At 31.7% G+C, this 20,574-nt stretch overlaps 1 protein-coding gene across 1 annotated transcript in view; it reads left to right on the top strand.

The window, feature by feature from the left end:
• LOC121421812 (fibrillin-1-like) overlaps positions 1-20,574 on the top strand; it is an 85,991-nt gene that overhangs the window by 48,465 nt on the left and 16,952 nt on the right. The window contains exons 25-40 of the mRNA XM_041616612.1: positions 322-444; positions 1,033-1,155; positions 1,606-1,701; positions 2,280-2,393; positions 3,494-3,616; positions 6,466-6,588; positions 7,427-7,549; positions 8,827-8,949; positions 10,231-10,353; positions 11,631-11,753; positions 13,032-13,154; positions 14,432-14,548; positions 15,458-15,574; positions 16,219-16,335; positions 17,601-17,717; positions 19,193-19,315. Of these exons, the coding sequence (XP_041472546.1) occupies positions 322-444; positions 1,033-1,155; positions 1,606-1,701; positions 2,280-2,393; positions 3,494-3,616; positions 6,466-6,588; positions 7,427-7,549; positions 8,827-8,949; positions 10,231-10,353; positions 11,631-11,753; positions 13,032-13,154; positions 14,432-14,548; positions 15,458-15,574; positions 16,219-16,335; positions 17,601-17,717; positions 19,193-19,315 (1,908 nt within the window). The remainder of the gene's footprint in view (positions 1-321; positions 445-1,032; positions 1,156-1,605; positions 1,702-2,279; positions 2,394-3,493; positions 3,617-6,465; positions 6,589-7,426; positions 7,550-8,826; positions 8,950-10,230; positions 10,354-11,630; positions 11,754-13,031; positions 13,155-14,431; positions 14,549-15,457; positions 15,575-16,218; positions 16,336-17,600; positions 17,718-19,192; positions 19,316-20,574) is intronic.

Genomic DNA, 20,574 nt, shown 5'->3' with positions numbered 1-20,574 from the left:
TTAATAAGTTGGTTAAAGTGGTGTGGATTCTTTTATGGAGTTTGGAAAGTTGATCACAAGCTTAATGCTTTTATAATATTACATATAAAAAATTGGATTTTGATTCAATGTATATTTTTGAACGGAGAGAGAGAAAACAAGTTTTGCAAGCCCTAAATCTGTATTTTGATTTTCACTCCCAATTGTTTTCAGAATTTCATTCTCATTCTGTCTTTGCTTAATAAAATGTTTAAATTGAAAGTTTGTGACAGTAAACATGAAATGACATAACCATTGTTTTTGTTTTTCAAGAATAAATTATTTTGATTATTTTTCATCTAGATATTAATGAGTGTCAAGCAAGTAATCCTTGTGTAAATGGAATCTGCATGAATAACATGGGATCTTATACATGCAACTGTAACAACGGATATATGCTTAGTCCTGATGGTAGTACATGCATTGGTATGTATATATAGTGATCACTCTTCAGGGATATTGTCTTTACTTGCCTAAACACTGAATATGTGACATGTCAGTGTGATGCTTAAACTCTCTTTTAATCTATTAGTATTAAATCAATTTGATGCCCTCTTTATGTCAAATCATTTAAGAATAAAGAAAGTGACCAAAAGGTATTTTGCTAATGGTACTGAATGTCAAACAAAATTATATCTCTGGAAAGTTCCATATGTAGCCTGCTGTCTCCAGAACTCCCTTTCATTTCATTATTCTTTTAAATAGCCCATCTGAAGTAGAGAATTTCTAGCTCTTCATTGGTATATTTCATTCAAATTGCTCTACATTAACCTTCACAAAACACATTGCATAATTATGAATTAATAACCCACATTCAGGGGGCGGGCAAAGAAGATATGGAAAAATCAAGTGGTGTGGAAGAGTTGGAGGGTTTTGTTTGGGATATGATTCACACTCTTTCCATATTTATTTTTATCAGTGTGAAGGTGGTATCCCTGTGTGTTTTACAGTATGAACACAATGTAGAATTTACTCTCTCTCTCTTTTGTGGTTTATTCCTATTTTTTGTTCTAGATATTGATGAATGCCTTGGGGACAATCCCTGCGTCAATGGAACATGTGATAATACTGATGGATCTTACACTTGCAACTGTACTGTTGGTTTTCAGTTAAGTTCTGATAACAGTACATGTGATGGTATGTATTAACTCTACTTTGTTTATCCTATACCAGTTACGATAATATCTCCAAAATGAAATTGTTATTGTCTCAGCTGATTAATATTTTTATTTATTTTTAATTATTTTTATTTGGCAACCTATCAATTTGACTATTTTCGCCATCATAAATATTATAGTATTAATGTTTGTTTTCTTTGAAAAAAAAGTAAATGCAACCAAATTAGTCTTTTTCAAGGATTGCCTGCTGAACATGATAGCTCAATGATAGAGCTCCTGCCTCATGATTGTAAGGTTTGATACCTGGCTGATTCTTACCAAACTATGGTACCTTCTGTCTGCTTGTCAGAATGAAGAAGGGTAATGATAGACCCACTTGAAGATCAGCTATAACTGAAGTGGCTATACAACAGTTGTGATGGATCCTTAAACGAAGTTGATGTGATAACATTTTTTTCTGTCATTCTAGTTGAGTGTGGTAATTCAGTTTGTGAGAATGGTGGATCATGCATAGACGGTAACTGTTCTTGTGTGGCAGGATTCAATGGAACTATGTGTGAAAACAGTGAGTATCCATAGGCCTATTTAGTCATTTTATTTTAATGAAATATATTAATGACCAAATTCATTATACACTCTTCTCATTATATTAAATTTTATATTAAAATGGGAGTTGTCTTGACATGACATCTGTGGTTTTATACCTAATGCTATTGCAGTGTTTTTTATACATATATGAATTTTATATCATTCTCTTATTTTCATCTCGAATTATAATATGGGTGAATGGATGACAGTTTGATTAAATATGATGGGCATTCAGAAGTCACAGACATCATGCATTATATGAACATTTGATCATTGTGATGATTTAGTTTAGAGAAACATGGAAGAGGTCATTGTAAAAATGAAATTATGTCTTCCCTTTCTTTTATGATCTAAATAGTTGACATATATATCTTCACCAATCAAAATTTGTTAATTCAACCTCATTTTTTTTAACCTTTCTTTGGGTTTGCCAAGGTACATGTACAAGTTTGATAGTAATTTATACTTCAAGCATTTGAAAATATGTAATAGGTTTTTTTTTATTTCATCATACAAACTCTATTGTAAGTTCTCTTTTTTTTTAAACTTACTCAGATATTGATGATTGTTTACCTGATCCCTGTGTGAATGGAGGGAATTGCACGGATGGGGTTAACTACTTCACCTGCACTTGTCCAGATGGTTACAATGGAACTATGTGTGAAGAAGGTGTGTAATCCAAAGTTATCTGTCAGTGGTATCAATATTTATTCCTTCACATTGAGTAAGATATAAAGGGATATTACTCCTCACTCTTGCACGGCTGTAATAGCTAAACATCAGTTATGTATTTGTAGACTTCATAACTATAGATAATTTAAAGTTTGATGAACATCATTCCAACTTTTTGAAGTATCAGCTTACTCAACACAAATTTTTCCATCATAATATCCCAATGAAGTGTAAGGAGGAATAAACTTTAGATTAGAGGGTTTCTTTTTTTCATAACTAGTGGATGTAAATATGTTAATTGTTTTATGTTTAATATTCCATTCCTATGAAAAAAAATGTAAAATCAGTTACAACCAAAATCATATCTTTTTTTAAATCTTTTTAAAATTCATGGATCACTTAACACTATTTTGAGGAAAATAATGCGAAGAAAAATCAACTTTGTGAACTTTTATGCTCACTACAGAGGACACAATGAAATATTAAAAGAATAATAACATATAAAAACCTTAACACTTCTTTGTGTCTCATCTGTTTTTGTGTTTGTTTGATAACATGCAGCTTTAATCATATAGAGTAATTTCAATTCAAACGCTTAAATATAACCCTTTGTGGAAGTGATGTTGCAAATTGATAATTTCCTTACAAGTAGCCTATTTTACATAAAGTGAATCTCCTGCTAGTGTGCACCACTTTGTTTGTTCGTTAATAAAGCTTGTACATAGAAACCTAACTTGAGTATCTTTGGAATGTTAATTAGTCATACTTATATATCTTTTATGATTATTAATTCCTCACATTGATCAGGAGAGTTGGGTTGTTGATACACCCAGTGTAATTGGTACACTGACTTGATTCAATGTGACTGTAGAGAAAGGGGGTATAGAGTTTCACATAGTAAGGGAAAAACATGTTTGCAGGTCCAACAACTCTGAAATTTTGCCTTCATCTTGTAATAGTTTGGCAATAATTTTTCCTAATTTGTCTACCTTTGCTGAACATCTAAAATGAAGTACATGTACTTCGTGAAAATGCACTCATGATTGCAAATATTTGTTTACACATTTTCAAACTTTTTATTTTTTCTTTGTTTATAGATATCGATGAGTGCTCAGGAACTAATCCTTGTGACCAGGGCAATTGCACTAATACCAATGGATCATATACATGCAGCTGCTACAGTGGTTTTATGCTAAGCCAAGATGAAAGTACATGCATTGGTATGTGTATTATGATGATGATTATGATGATAATAATAACAATAATAGTAATATTGATAATGATAACAATGATGTTAATTTGTGATGCTTCATTATTCTTTATGAGACAATGCTCATGGTGCAGTAAATACAATAAACATTCTGGTGAAATGTCCTATGTGGTCACTGTTAATTCATGGAATCATCTACCTGCTGCAGTGAAGATAGTCTTCTCGAGTCATCACTGGATTACATGGTCTAAGCTGATCATTCTGAGGTGTTGTATTAGTGGTCCAAACATTGAGTGGTTGTGTGTGCATTGCTTTGTTTAATGAAAATGGCTCTATATCATTTGTCTATTTGATTGGATTAGAACATATTAAAGGGATATAAGAGTGCATCCCAGAAAAAATGAAACAAGAATTATCAGTGTAATCAGTCAGACCGCAGGTCCCTATGCTAATGAGCAAAAAGGCCAGATTCATCCAAATCATCTCGTGGCTGAATCCTCCTTGCAAAATCTCGTGATTCGTGAGATTTTCTTTCCCTAAGAATTTACCCTTTTTAACATCAAGTGAAATGAAATATTATTGCGCCATTAGATAGAGTAAAAGTTACTCTTTCATATTGGTCATTTATTTTGTATACAATATTTGGTTAAATAAGTAAATTTCTGGCCTGAAAATGTGCCTCAAATCTTAATTTTCTTCCTCTGTTTTCTTTTGCAAATTGTGCAAAACTTTTTTATTTTGAGCCTCAATGATATCTATATCACCATAAAGCTGAAATTCTGTACTTTCTCACAATGCCACTCTTGATATGCGGCACCTTTTAATCAGGTCAAGATCACACTTTTCCCACCAAGGTACAAGACGAGATTTCAGAAATGTACTTGCATGAAATCCAGAGTTCTGATTGGCTGGATAAGGTTCACAGAACAACAGGCGCGGGGTATTTGAGGAGATTACCACATGGGAAGTGTGACCTTCCCACGAACCCAGGCACTGGGACCATTGGAATTTGCCATTGTGTGGTCTCTTTGACCAATCAGAGTGCAGTATTCTTGTTTTCAAACCTCTTTATTTACTTGGCAAATGAAAAGTGTGATCTTGACCCGATTAAACCAATTCTTATTTTGAAACCTATATCATTTTAAAGCATACATATTAAGCTTTATCATGATATAAAAATCATTTGGGCTCAAACAAAAATAAAGTGTGAAAATAGCAGCTTTTGTCAGGTGAAAATATTTAGTTTGTAGCATATTTTAGATCAAAATTTTAACCAATATTACAAAATCTTTGAATAAATCCAAACACATGACCTAAAAGAATGATTCTTCTTCTTTACAATGGTACCAAATTCATAAAATTCGATGCACAATTAGAGCAGCAATGACCGAATGAAAAGAGGATTTTGGTCCGTATCAAGCTCATTAAATATGCCAAACGTCTCAAGTCATGAATATCACTTGGATGAAAGAAGCCACTTTCTTGGGACCTGCCGTCTGACTGTAATGATCTGTGTTTACCATAGATATAATGTATGACATATCATTGTAAATGAATCCTTTCCCTTTTCATACAAAGTGGACTCATATGATGGATATGTTATGTGTGGATGAGTAAAATCAATTGGGTAATTATTAACTAACCCAAGTCCATTTCTTAATAAAGTTGTCATATTGTTGCTTATACCTCTTATGTATAATTAATAACATGGAATTCCATCTTTGAATGCCAAATTAAAAGAAAATTGAACAAAATCCTCTTTGAACTTATACATGTACAAGAATCATTTCATTTTTTTCTTTTCTTTCTTTTTTTTACTCAAAATGAGCTATCCTAGATTTGGGTTATTCTTATATTTTAATAATCAGGAAGATTATCCTCCCCATAAGTCATCTGAGATTATCAGAAGATTTCCCCTACCAGGCCTGGCTTTTTTTTTTACTGTTCTGATACTGCAGGGGTCGAATCAGTCTCCCCTTGAAATCTTGGTTGCCACTTGTTTAAGTTTAGATGATAGAAATCTACTAGACTGTATGGGCAATTTTTCCCAAAATAATACCATATTTATTTGTATGAATGCTAATTTATGCAAAAATGATACTATTTGCTTTAAATAAGTCAATTAAGCTCTTAATATTCCCTTTTTTTAAATAATGTGTTTGAAAAAAAAATGTTATGGAAATTTATTACTTATGTATTTTATTGTTTGTGAATTTCTTTGTTTTTCATTGTTTTGTTTTTTACCAGATTTATGCAAAACCTTTTAGAAATAACCATGTAATTATGCTAAAGATCAATGAATTTAGACTGATAAATAATCATTTATCTTATTAATGAATTGATAAAAAACTCCTTTTGCATTATTGTCAGAATAACATAATTGAGTAATTTTGGGTCTGATATGCTCTTACAAAATGTCATATTAACTTGGAAACCACATACTCAGGCATAAAAATTCAAAAGATGTGTAAACTCAAAGTGAAACAGTCCAAAGATTTTGTGCAGCAGAATAGTTGTGAAAAAAAGTTGGGAGGGTGTTAATTCTAACTCTCCCTCCCCCATAAAGATCCATCCTATCTGATACAAGTTCCAGGTCTGAAATGTTATGATATTTCAGCAGGGGGGGGGGTAATATTCAGTTGACAATCAGCCATACTTAAGTTTTTAATTTGCTTTCTATCATCTATTCCTATAGCAGGCAGCCAGAAAATATTAAAAGGAAAAAAACTGAAATAGACCTTCATGTTTATTCCTAGTTTTTTTTCTCCAATTGATGCATGTATATAAAGGACTAGATGTGCTAAGATAATATCTTGATTAGGGGTTTACAAATTGGTTATCCCTATTATTTTTTTTCAGATATTGACGAGTGTGCAGGAAATAATCCGTGTATAAATGGCACATGTGACAATGAATCTGGATATTATACTTGCACCTGTGATGATGGATTCATGTTAAGTGTTGATAACAGTACATGCATTGGTATGTAAATAAAAATACATTATTATTGGTGTTTATTATGATTATTGATGTTTACCTGTAATCAATACATGACACATCCTTGTAAAGTTGGAGTCTCTTTGTATGATTCTCACATCATAGATGGTGCTCATAATCTGAGAGTTTTGGGGGAACAAGGTCATTATAGGCCTAAAAATATGTTGTTTACATGATAAAAGAAATGTTTGCGGGAACTGTATCCTTGCTTTGGAGTATATATATATATATATGTGTGTGTGTGTGTGTGTAAACAATGATCAAAGCGATTGGTACATATATCCACGCCCCTCTCATTATATATATATGTACAGTATATGGGAGTGTTTTGATTAGTTTCTCACGGTCACATGGTGCAAGGGTCAAATGTCTTGCATCATTATTTGTATACCAAAATGTTTACAGGATGTTTGGTCCAGTGGTTAGAGCATTGGAATCATAATCGCAAGGTTGTTAATCAAAATCCCAACTCTACAATTGTCTCCAGACTATGACTGATTAATCTACATGTAGTTCAATATCAGACAGGTCATGCTTCATTGTCAAAATAGCTTTTAGATCCAAGAGGTGAATTAGAAGCAATTTGTTTCATGAAGGCACAGGACAACACATCAGATTTTTAATTTTTAGAAAACTTACAATATAATTGTGTAATATAGATGAAATTTAGATCTGACAGCAGATCCATCTTTGTTTTCATGCTTACAGAACAATCTGAAAATAGATGGACAATTTCTACTTTCACAATACAATGAACTTTCTATTAGATTCCACTTCTGATCTTTGCTTTTGTACCTCAATCTTTGCATTCTTGTTTTTCTAGATATTGATGAGTGCTTGGAAAGTAATCCTTGTGGAAATGGTACATGTAGTAATAACAATGGATCTTATACATGTAGCTGTGATAATGGTTATGAGTTAAGCGTTGATGCCAGTACATGTAATGGTATGTATGCATATATATATATATATATTAGAAATAGATTTTTAAAAATAAATAAAAATAACAAATGAAATAAAATTAGAGAATCAATAATAATTTTGAAACATCATGCTTTAGTGGTTCTGACTATTGTTTTTTAATCAGAGGGTTATAGGATTGAATCCCAGCCATGTTTTTTTTTAGCTTAGCCTGGGTAATATAGGAGTGCCTTGAGCACCTAGCAAGGTGGATACGTGTGCTATACAAATCCTATATCATTATTATTATAAAGCCATGCCATGGATTATATCCACATAAATGGTAATATAAAAATGTTAAGTATTTTTACTTACTGCTGTAAGTAACAGTGTGTACCACATAGGTGATTGATGTAAAGGTGAGAGTTCCTTCTTACCCTAGCTTACAGTGTATTGATACCTACTACATGAGTAAGAATTGTGGCCAACAATTTATTATGTCAAATAGAAAAACAAACTTCTCAAACATATGAACATCTGCTCTTGGATATGATACCCCAATCAGAATAATGGAGGTTATTTCTGTGAAATAATGATTACATTATTTTATTCAACAAATACATTTTTACTGGGTTCCTATTGGTTTTACTCACCACTCTGTGGTTTTTATGATAACCATGATTTTACTTTGTCAGACAATCCGAGTAAATTAATGTGTCCCTCTGGTTGTAATAATTAGTAGATAACATAGATGTGGTGGAGTTCATATTTACCCTCATGAAAACAAAAAACGCTGCCCCCAAAAGAGCAAAAATATAGGATGTATGCACTCACCAAATAAACCATTATAACATTGACAATTCTTTGAGCCATGTATATCATTTTCTTAGGAACTGTGACTTGAAGATTTAATGCCTTGTGTCAAACCAGTTATTTTTACTGGTTTTCAGGTTCCAAAAAGATGCTGCAATGTATTTGGGGACATTAGAAGATTAATGTGTGATTAACGGAATAAAATCACACTTGCTTCGCTTAGATACCAAATTTATGGATATTTATTTACTATTATTTCTTATATCAGCTTATTAAGGAATCTTTAAAATAGAAGCATTTCCGTTTGTTTTTTGGAAAGAAACTGTCTTTGATATTCTAACATGTACTTTAGATCTTTTATGTAATTCAGCTATCATACGAAACAAGGATTTTCACTTTAATATTTTAACAATTAGAATTTTCCTTTTAAAACATGCTAAGACATGTTAACATGTTTAGCTCTTATTACTAAGTTATTATTAGTTATTCTTGTTATGTTTTTTTTTCTAGATATCGACGAGTGTACTGGATCTAATCCTTGTGTAAATGGTACATGTAATAATAATGATGGATCCTATACATGTAGCTGTGATAATGGTTATGAGTTAAGCGTTGATGCCAGTACATGTAATGGTATGTATGCATATATATATATATATATATATTAGAAATAGATTTTTAAAAATAAATAAAAATAACAAATAAAATAAAATTAGAGAATCAATAATAATTTTGAAACATCATGCTTTAGTGGTTCTGACTATTTTTTTTTAATCAGAGGGTTATAGGATTGAATCCCAGCCATGTTTTTTTTTAGCTTAGCCTGGGTAATATAGGAGTGCCTTGAGCACCTAGCAAGGTGGATACGTGTGCTATACAAATCCTATATCATTATTATTATAAAGCCATGCCATGGATTATATCCACATAAATGGTAATATATAAATGTTAAGTATTTTTACTTACTGCTGTAAGTAACAGTGTGTACCACATAGGTGATTGATGTAAAGGTGAGAGTTCCTTCTTACCCTAGCTTACAGTGTATTGATACCTACTACATGAGTAAGAATTGTGGCCAACAATTTATTATGTCAAATAGAAAAACAAACTTCTCAAACATATGAACATCTGCTCTTGGATATGATACCCCAATCAGAATAATGGAGGTTATTTCTGTGAAATAATGATTACATTATTTTATTCAACAAATACATTTTTACTGGGTTCCTATTGGTTTTACTCACCACTCTGTGGTTTTTATGATAACCATGATTTTACTTTGTCAGACAATCCGAGTAAATTAATGTGTCCCTCTGGTTGTAATAATTAGTAGATAACATAGATGTGGTGGAGTTCATATTTACCCTCATGAAAACAAAAAACGCTGCCCCCAAAAGAGCAAAAATATAGGATGTATGCACTCACCAAATAAACCATTATAACATTGACAATTCTTTGAGCCATGTATATCATTTTCTTAGGAACTGTGACTTGAAGATTTAATGCCTTGTGTCAAACCAGTTATTTTTACTGGTTTTCAGGTTCCAAAAAGATGCTGCAATGTATTTGGGGACATTAGAAGATTAATGTGTGATTAACAGAATAAAATCACACTTGCTTCGCTTAGATACCAAATTTATGGATATTTATTTACTATTATTTCTTATATCAGCTTATTAAGGAATCTTTAAAATAGAAGCATTTCCGTTTGTTTTTTGGAAAGAAACTGTCTTTGATATTCTAACATGTACTTTAGATCTTTTATGTAATTCAGCTATCATACGAAACAAGGATTTTCACTTTAATATTTTAACAATTAGAATTTTCCTTTTAAAACATGCTAAGACATGTTAACATGTTTAGCTCTTATTACTAAGTTATTATTAGTTATTCTTGTTATGTTTTTTTTTCTAGATATCGACGAGTGTACTGGATCTAATCCTTGTGTAAATGGTACATGTAATAATAATGATGGATCCTATACATGTAGCTGTGATAATGGTTATGAGTTAAGCGTTGATGCCAGTACATGTAATGGTATGTATGCATATATATATATATATATTAGAAATAGATTTTTAAAAATAAATAAAAATAACAAATAAAATAAAATTAGAGAATCAATAATAATTTTGAAACATCATGCTTTAGTGGTTCTGACTATTGTTTTTTAATCAGAGGGTTATAGGATTGAATCCCAGCCATGTTTTTTTTTAGCTTAGCCTGGGTAATATAGGAGTGCCTTGAGCACCTAGCAAGGTGGATACGTGTGCTATACAAATCCTATATCATTATTATTATAAAGCCATGCCATGGATTATATCCACATAAATGGTAATATATAAATGTTAAGTATTTTTACTTACTGCTGTAAGTAACAGTGTGTACCACATAGGTGATTGATGTAAAGGTGAGAGTTCCTTCTTACCCTAGCTTACAGTGTATTGATACCTACTACATGAGTAAGAATTGTGGCCAACAATTTATTATGTCAAATAGAAAAACAAACTTCTCAAACATATGAACATCTGCTCTTGGATATGATACCCCAATCAGAATAATGGAGGTTATTTCTGTGAAATAATGATTACATTATTTTATTCAACAAATACATTTCTACTGGGTTCCTATTGGTTTTACTCACCACTCTGTGGTTTTTATGATAACCATGATTTTACTTTGTCAGACAATCCGAGTAAATTAATGTGTCCCTCTGGTTGTAATAATTAGTAGATAACATAGATGTGGTGGAGTTCATATTTACCCTCATGAAAACAAAAAACGCTGCCCCCAAAAGAGCAAAAATATAGGATGTATGCACTCACCAAATAAACCATTATAACATTGACAATTCTTTGAGCCATGTATATCATTTTCTTAGGAACTGTGACTTGAAGATTTAATGCCTTGTGTCAAACCAGTTATTTTTACTGGTTTTCAGGTTCCAAAAAGATGCTGCAATGTATTTGGGGACATTAGAAGATTAATGTGTGATTAACAGAATAAAATCACACTTGCTTCGCTTAGATACCAAATTTATGGATATTTATTTACTATTATTTCTTATATCAGCTTATTAAGGAATCTTTAAAATAGAAGCATTTCCGTTTGTTTTTTGGAAAGAAACTGTCTTTGATATTCTAACATGTACTTTAGATCTTTTATGTAATTCAGCTATCATACGAAACAAGGATTTTCACTTTAATATTTTAACAATTAGAATTTTCCTTTTAAAACATGCTAAGACATGTTAACATGTTTAGCTCTTATTACTAAGTTATTATTAGTTATTCTTGTTATGTTTTTTTTTCTAGATATCGACGAGTGTACTGGATCTAATCCTTGTGTAAATGGTACATGTAATAATAATGATGGATCCTATACATGTAGCTGTGATAATGGTTATGAGTTAAGCGTTGATGCCAGTACATGTAATGGTATGTATGCATATATATATATATATATTAGAAATAGATTTTTAAAAATAAATAAAAATAACAAATAAAATAAAATTAGAGAATCAATAATAATTTTGAAACATCATGCTTTAGTGGTTCTGACTATTGTTTTTTAATCAGAGGGTTATAGGATTGAATCCCAGCCATGTTTTTTTTTAGCTTAGCCTGGGTAATATAGGAGTGCCTTGAGCACCTAGCAAGGTGGATACGTGTGCTATACAAATCCTATATCATTATTATTATAAAGCCATGCCATGGATTATATCCACATAAATGGTAATATATAAATGTTAAGTATTTTTACTTACTGCTGTAAGTAACAGTGTGTACCACATAGGTGATTGATGTAAAGGTGAGAGTTCCTTCTTACCCTAGCTTACAGTGTATTGATACCTACTACATGAGTAAGAATTGTGGCCAACAATTTATTATGTCAAATAGAAAAACAAACTTCTCAAACATATGAACATCTGCTCTTGGATATGATACCCCAATCAGAATAATGGAGGTTATTTCTGTGAAATAATGATTACATTATTTTATTCAACAAATACATTTCTACTGGGTTCCTATTGGTTTTACTCACCACTCTGTGGTTTTTATGATAACCATGATTTTACTTTGTCAGACAATCCGAGTAAATTAATGTGTCCCTCTGGTTGTAATAATTAGTAGATAACATAGATGTGGTGGAGTTCATATTTACCCTCATGAAAACAAAAAAACGCTGCCCCCAAAAGAGCAAAAATATAGGATGTATGCACTCACCAAATAAACCATTATAACATTGACAATTCTTTGAGCCATGTATATCATTTTCTTAGGAACTGTGACTTGAAGATTTAATGCCTTGTGTCAAACCAGTTATTTTTACTGGTTTTCAGGTTCCAAAAAGATGCTGCAATGTATTTGGGGACATTAGAAGATTAATGTGTGATTAACAGAATAAAATCACACTTGCTTCGCTTAGATACCAAATTTATGGATATTTATTTACTATTATTTCTTATATCAGCTTATTAAGGAATCTTTAAAATAGAAGCATTTCCGTTTGTTTTTTGGAAAGAAACTGTCTTTGATATTCTAACATGTACTTTAGATCTTTTATGTAATTCAGCTATCATACGAAACAAGGATTTTCACTTTAATATTTTAACAATTAGAATTTTCCTTTTAAAACATGCTAAGACATGTTAACATGTTTAGCTCTTATTACTAAGTTATTATTAGTTATTCTTGTTATGTTTTTTTTTCTAGATATCGACGAGTGTACTGGATCTAATCCTTGTGTAAATGGTACATGTAATAATAATGATGGATCCTATACATGTAGCTGTGATAATGGTTATGAGTTAAGCGTTGATGCCAGTACATGTAATGGTATGTATGCATATATATATATATATATTAGAAATAGATTTTTAAAAATAAATAAAAATAACAAATAAAATAAAATTAGAGAATCAATAATAATTTTGAAACATCATGCTTTAGTGGTTCTGACTATTGTTTTTTAATCAGAGGGTTATAGGATTGAATCCCAGCCATGTTTTTTTTTAGCTTAGCCTGGGTAATATAGGAGTGCCTTGAGCACCTAGCAAGGTGGATACGTGTGCTATACAAATCCTATATCATTATTATTATAAAGCCATGCCATGGATTATATCCACATAAATGGTAATATATAAATGTTAAGTATTTTTACTTACTGCTGTAAGTAACAGTGTGTACCACATAGGTGATTGATGTAAAGGTGAGAGTTCCTTCTTACCCTAGCTTACAGTGTATTGATACCTACTACATGAGTAAGAATTGTGGCCAACAATTTATTATGTCAAATAGAAAAACAAACTTCTCAAACATATGAACATCTGCTCTTGGATATGATACCCCAATCAGAATAATGGAGGTTATTTCTGTGAAATAATGATTACATTATTTTATTCAACAAATACATTTTTACTGGGTTCCTATTGGTTTTACTCACCACTCTGTGGTTTTTATGATAACCATGATTTTACTTTGTCAGACAATCCGAGTAAATTAATGTGTCCCTCTGGTTGTAATAATTAGTAGATAACATAGATGTGGTGGAGTTCATATTTACCCTCATGAAAACAAAAAACGCTGCCCCCAAAAGAGCAAAAATATAGGATGTATGCACTCACCAAATAAACCATTATAACATTGACAATTCTTTGAGCCATGTATATCATTTTCTTAGGAACTGTGACTTGAAGATTTAATGCCTTGTGTCAAACCAGTTATTTTTACTGGTTTTCAGGTTCCAAAAAGATGCTGCAATGTATTTGGGGACATTAGAAGATTAATGTGTGATTAACAGAATAAAATCACACTTGCTTCGCTTAGATACCAAATTTATGGATATTTATTTACTATTATTTCTTATATCAGCTTATTAAGGAATCTTTAAAATAGAAGCATTTCTGTTTGTTTTTTGGAAAGAAACTGTCTTTGATATTCTAACATGTACTTTAGATCTTTTATGTAATTCAGCTATCATACGAAACAAGGATTTTCACTTTAATATTTTAACAATTAGAATTTTCCTTTTAAAACATGCTAAGACATGTTAACATGTTTAGCTCTTATTACTAAGTTATTATTAGTTATTCTTGTTATGTTTTTTTTTCTAGATATCGACGAGTGTACTGGATCTAATCCTTGTGTAAATGGTACATGTAATAATAATGATGGATCCTATACATGTAGCTGTGACTCTGGTTTTATGTTCAATGGCAGTACATGCAATGGTATGTATATCCACACATTTCACAGAAAAGGAACCAAAGAATCATTTCTTTTCATTATGGTTAATGGTTTAAATAACGCATGACACATAATTATAAAAATTAGAGTCCCTTAATTTTTATCCAAGTCATATTGTGTCCACTTTATGTGCTTTTGAGGAGTTTGCAAGGAATATGTTTTTGTCTCACTGAACAAAGTTTGGTAGAGACCTAGTCACATTTTCTGTTGGTCTGTTAGTCTATTTGAAAATGTTTTTGTTCTACTTGCTCCCATTTTAAGTTCTTACTTGGTACATGTACATATGAGCCTTGGGTAATACCACCATGTAGGTGAGGGCGTTGTGGCATGTGCCTGTAGTCAAAGCTATGTGGGGAAGTTAGAAATTGATGCAGAGGTTCGAGCCCTGGTCACGTCTTTCGGATGGTGACGTGAAAGGTCGGTCCCAGATGTAAATAATCATATCTGATTGAAACTCGTAAACAAAACTCAAAAACTCAAATACACACAGGGTGATGGGGTCAAAGGTCATATAGGGGTCAGAAGGTCAATTGATATGAGGTCATGTCTGTTCCAAAAATTAAAGTTTCTGTTCAACTTACTCTGATTTCTTTATTTTTTCATCAATTGTGTTTATACCACATGTGTATAAGATAAAAAGATCATATTACATATTTTATTGATCATGATATCAGGTGAGACTCGTTCGTGAACCACCTTGGGGTTTTTTTTAGATGATTTGCATAGAGTTCTGAACAAGGACTTGGTAAATGAGGAAAAGCGATTTAAATAAATGCATTCCAAAATCAATCTGACCATCTCAGGTCAACTGGGAAAAATGGATGTGAAATATTCAGCTGCTCAGATATTTTATAACAAAACATATTTTTTTCAATTGGTTATTTTTGTTCTAGATATTGATGAGTGCTCTGGATCTAATCCTTGTGTAAATGGTACATGTAATAATAATGATGGATCCTATACATGTAGCTGTGACACTGGTTTTATGTTCAATGGCAGTACATGCAATGGTATGTATATGTATTTAATATGTCAATGAAAAAATCTGAAAGCTTATGAATAATTACCACAAAATTGATGTACATGTAATATACAACACATTTAAGAGTGTGTACTCCATTTTTTGTTTCTTTATTACTCATACAATACTAGAATGAAGAAAAGGTAATGCCAAATGTCATTTAGAGTATGTGGATTGCAGTGCACAATATTTAAGTGAGCTACAATTTAAAGAAAGTAACACTAAAAGGTAATTTCATTGATAGATTCTGAATTTCAAAGAGACAAATAACTCTAAATTCCAGTGTCTACTTCTTAAGATGAAACTTCATTCAGGTAATATGAATTGGGAATGATAGAATCCAATCTCTTTAAGATAATGCTTTAATTAGATTATTGAATGTGAAACATTTTACTGAATTCCTGAATATGTTTTGGCTATTAAAGGCAAATAGTGTAATAAACTAAATCATTAAACTGCAAGCATTATTTGAAAGAAACAGACCTTGTTTTTCCTAGTTCCTATTTTGCATGACTGGAATATAAGAATGAAGAACAAGGATGCAATTGTTTATATTTAAGGCATCAAATTTTTGGAGTGTGAATGTATAAAGCAGGTTTTCATTTGGTTATTCTTGTGATTATTTTTTTCTAGATATTGATGAGTGCTCTGGATCTAATCCTTGTGTAAATGGTACATGTATTAATAATGATGGATCCTATACATGTAGCTGTGACACTGGTTTTATGTTCAATGGCAGTACATGCAATGGTATGTATATACATTTACAAAGAAATAATGAACTATTAAAGGAAGAGTTATTTGCATATATATGCATTGAAAATATATTCAGGTTGTAGTGCTGTTAGAGGTCATATGATTTGAGGTCATCTGTGAAAGTTTACCCTCATGACTGTCTTGTAGTACATAACTTGTCACATGTTGCGTCAATGGCTACCAAATTTTAGGGATAGATGCAAATGGAGTATTTAATGTTATGATGCCTTCAGAGATAACATTCTTAGACTTAAGATCATTCCCCCTCGGGGGGGGGGGGTGCACTTCCATAGTCGAGTAGATACCATGCATGACCAAAAGAAGGTCTCTTTTTCAAGATAGGGCATGTTATGTATGTAACAAAATAAGGGTGTCAAAAATCCTAAAATAATGAAAAATGAGTATATATTTTACTAGGACAACTGTGTTTCGGTCCATTTTGTGAGGGTATGAAAACACTAAAATACTTTATATAGGATGTACTTTTTGCCTTAGCACTATGAAGGGTCTGATTTGAGCAAGGTGTGTACAGTGGTACTAAACCCAATTGAAAGTAAAGGTAAAGCCGACGTCCATGATCACATCCGTGACATATCAATTAAGATATCACTGTACTTGTTTAGGGAGTCAACTAATAGGGAATACTTGTCGAGGGTACCATTTTGTTTCCAATACTTCTTGTGGGTAGGGTTTCACACGCCAATACTTGTTAAGGGGTGCATTTTCAGAACATGGAAAATGCTTGTGTTTGGGGTGCTTTTCGAAACCCCGTGGTCATGCATGGTATCCACTCGTCAGTACCCTGTTTTTAATGTTACTGATCTATTTCATGTCTGATGAGTAAAAATAATTTGTAGAAAGATCACTGCATGGTATCTGCTCACTAACACTTAACATACATGTAACTCAATCAAAATAAAATATCTTTGTCATAGAACTCTGTGTTTTTGAAATAATTGAAAAAATGATGTTTTTACTCACTTTTCTATTGAAGATGAGCCATGCATAAAATGTTAGGGTATTTGTTGTTAAATATGATATTCTCATGGCTGGAAACCAGTGAAAATATATGATTTGGTATGATCATGTAAACATTATTTTAAGAATGAATAACTTTAGGTCTCTAAGGATACATGGTCATTCTTAATAATTGAGTTTTCATGTTAGGAAGAAAATAATATTTCAAAGAGTTGATTTTTAATTTGTAAAAATGTGTTAATTTTAACTTGGTTATTCTTCTTGTTATGTTTTTGTTCTAGATATCGATGAGTGTACTGGATCTAATCCTTGTGTAAATGGTACATGTATTAATAATGATGGATCCTATACATGTAGCTGTCACACTGGTTTTATGTTCAATGGCAGTACATGCAATGGTATGTTTAGTGGTGCATTCCACAAAAAAAAATCATTTTTTATTCATAATTATCTATGTTTATCACATTTATCATTAATGTGTGACATTAAATTTTTGTGCAGATCAATTCTTAATTAAATATTCTGTAATTACCCCCAAAGTTCAGAAAATCTATGGGAAATATAATCCACTCATTCTCAAAATACGATAACAAATGTATAACTTCTGAAACTTAAAAAAGCCAATGACACCCCCAAACCAACAATACATTCCTTGTATTTTAACCATATGTAAATTTTGTTATTTGTAATTACAAGTAATTTCCTCTGTTCAATTTAATAAAAAGTGTAAAATGTATAATTGTAAATCACATTGAGAATCGTTACAAATGTAAAAACTACACTATTACTATTTTCAGAGTATTTCATTTCATGTCTATTTTGAACAATAAGATATGGATTTACATTTTTGTTATTACTATTATTTTTATTATTTAGATGTAGGGTCTTAGAGACGCACAGATTTTTTGACATCTTGCGAGGATGTTTTAAAGAGACAGAATATTAAAACTCTATGCCTATGTAAACCATCCAATATTTTCCATATTGGATGAAAAGAATATATTGCCCTGCCCACAAGATTATCATTGGTTAATAAATGATTGTGCGCATGAAGCTCTTGTTACGTCACAATGAAATTGCATTGCGTAATAGTTGCCAGGAAGTGCGGCAAAGGAGCAAGATTGTGTCAATTTATTGAATTTGAAAATGCTTGCACTATACACTAGCACATCTTTACAGAGATTTCTTATTTTTTAAATGACAATACTCGGTGCTATGCTCATGATTTCCAAATGGTGATGGTAAAAACAACTTTCATGCTTCATCAATTTATGTTTAGCATTTATGGGGATATCTCCTTTAAGCTATTTACAAAAAAAACTTCCCTGGCATTGTATTATTTGTTTGGGTGTTGCTGGTCACATCACAAATAAATAATACATAAACAGAAAAAAGAATTCAATCAGGTTGGATGTGTATCATTCCATTAAGATAAACTAGTCTTGTTGAATATGTAAAAACATCTTTAATTTTATACGTTTATTCTAAATTCCTTATGTAGTAAACTATAAAGAACCATTTGGGTAATTCAGCTGAAAGAAATATGTTTGCATACAATATATACATGTATTTTACTAAGTTTAAGTCATTTTTTTATTAAAGAAATTCAATGAAACTCATCTATTATTGGAAAGACTAAGTAAGCTTCTTTTCTCTGATTCAGCTCCAATGAAGAGGAAGTTATACCTTTTTCCTATTTCACAAATTCTACATTTTTGTAAACATAAATTCATACAAAATCAGTTAAAAAGTTATGTTTACCTAAGAAAGCATAAGACCATGAAGCAAAGGCTTGTGGTGGATATGCTTGTTTGTTTGTAGTGTGTAAAGATTTATGTGCAATAACAAATATAAATTATTTTTCTTGTTTTAGATATTGATGAGTGTACTGGAACTAATCCTTGTGGAAATGGTACATGTAATAATAATGATGGATCCTATACATGTAGCTGTGACAATGGTTTTGAGCTAAGCGTTGATGCCAGCACATGCATTGGTATGTATACAAAGTGATCCCAAAGAAATATAACAGAATTATTAATTTTTTTATCATAGATTATCATAAAATGGATGAGGATTTTTCTGCACTCTGATTGGTTGAGAGCTATGGACAAATTTCTACTGTTTTTTTTTAAACAAGTGCTCACCTAGTTACCAATAATGCCTATAGCATTTTCATTTATTTGAAAGCAGGATATAAGAGCATTGCATATTAAATACTTTCCACGCAGGTGTTGGTGCCGCGTATCGAACCCCAGAATTTTTATGTATAGCCTGGCGCCTTAGACCACTTGGCCACGGCACCTCCATGAACGATACCGAAAATCAAAACAATATCCATTGTAAACAACCTATCGTGAAAGATACCAATAATCAAAACAATATCCATTGGTAACTACCTATCGTGCATAAAGGTCAGTTGTGATCTCATCGCTCGTGTTAATGTTGCGTTTGTTTACAAAAAAATTTGAAGTAGATCTAGGTCTACTGTAATCAAGTAAAGGGTGCAAAAACATCTGTAAGTAGGCCTTCAAATTATTTAATCATGAATTTATATTTTTGCTTGTTAAATGCCAGCGTTATCATTGTCCTACTTTTTGAGGAGTCTATACAATCTACTGCCCTGGGGGATTGGTGCACAGTCTTAACAAGCTAGACAATGCAGTCCCAGGCAGCCAGCTGTGGTCCCAGTGTGGCCTTGGCATACACACACTCACACAGCTACTGGAGATCTGAGGTTGACTAGTATGCTGCCTACATTAGCCAATGCAAAGCTGTATCTTAAGCTAACATTTTAAGTATAGTACTTGCATATGCTAGCATATTATCTAGTTTGGTATATATGTTGAAGGAGTCCCAAGGTCATCATCAGAATTTTCATGCATCCAATGAATTTGTCATGCGCTGGTAATTACTAATGCATGGAATATTTACCAGATATGGGTAATGCATCTGTTCTTACTTATGAATGGTTGTAAAAATTATTTTTTTGCTAGATTTGTTTGTGCATCAGTAGGACTATGGAGCATGCGGTAACTATGGAAACAAGTCTTAACACACTTGACTGCACCTTGTGGGTTAAACATTTCCATACTTGCCTTACAGAACCTACTGATGCACTCTCATCTGTACATCATTTGTATACTGTTTTAACCACAAACTACTATGTGAATGACTTATTATTGTATAAGGCTTAGAGTCCTTCTCCATTTTCAATGTTCATTTCAAACTTCATTGACTTGTCGATAAAAGAAA

Source organism: Lytechinus variegatus, chromosome 9 (genome assembly GCF_018143015.1).
Source record: "Lytechinus variegatus isolate NC3 chromosome 9, Lvar_3.0, whole genome shotgun sequence".
NCBI lineage: Eukaryota > Metazoa > Echinodermata > Echinoidea > Temnopleuroida > Toxopneustidae > Lytechinus > Lytechinus variegatus.
Note: the sequence above shows the minus strand (reverse complement) of the source record. Positions and strands in the feature narration are given on the sequence as shown.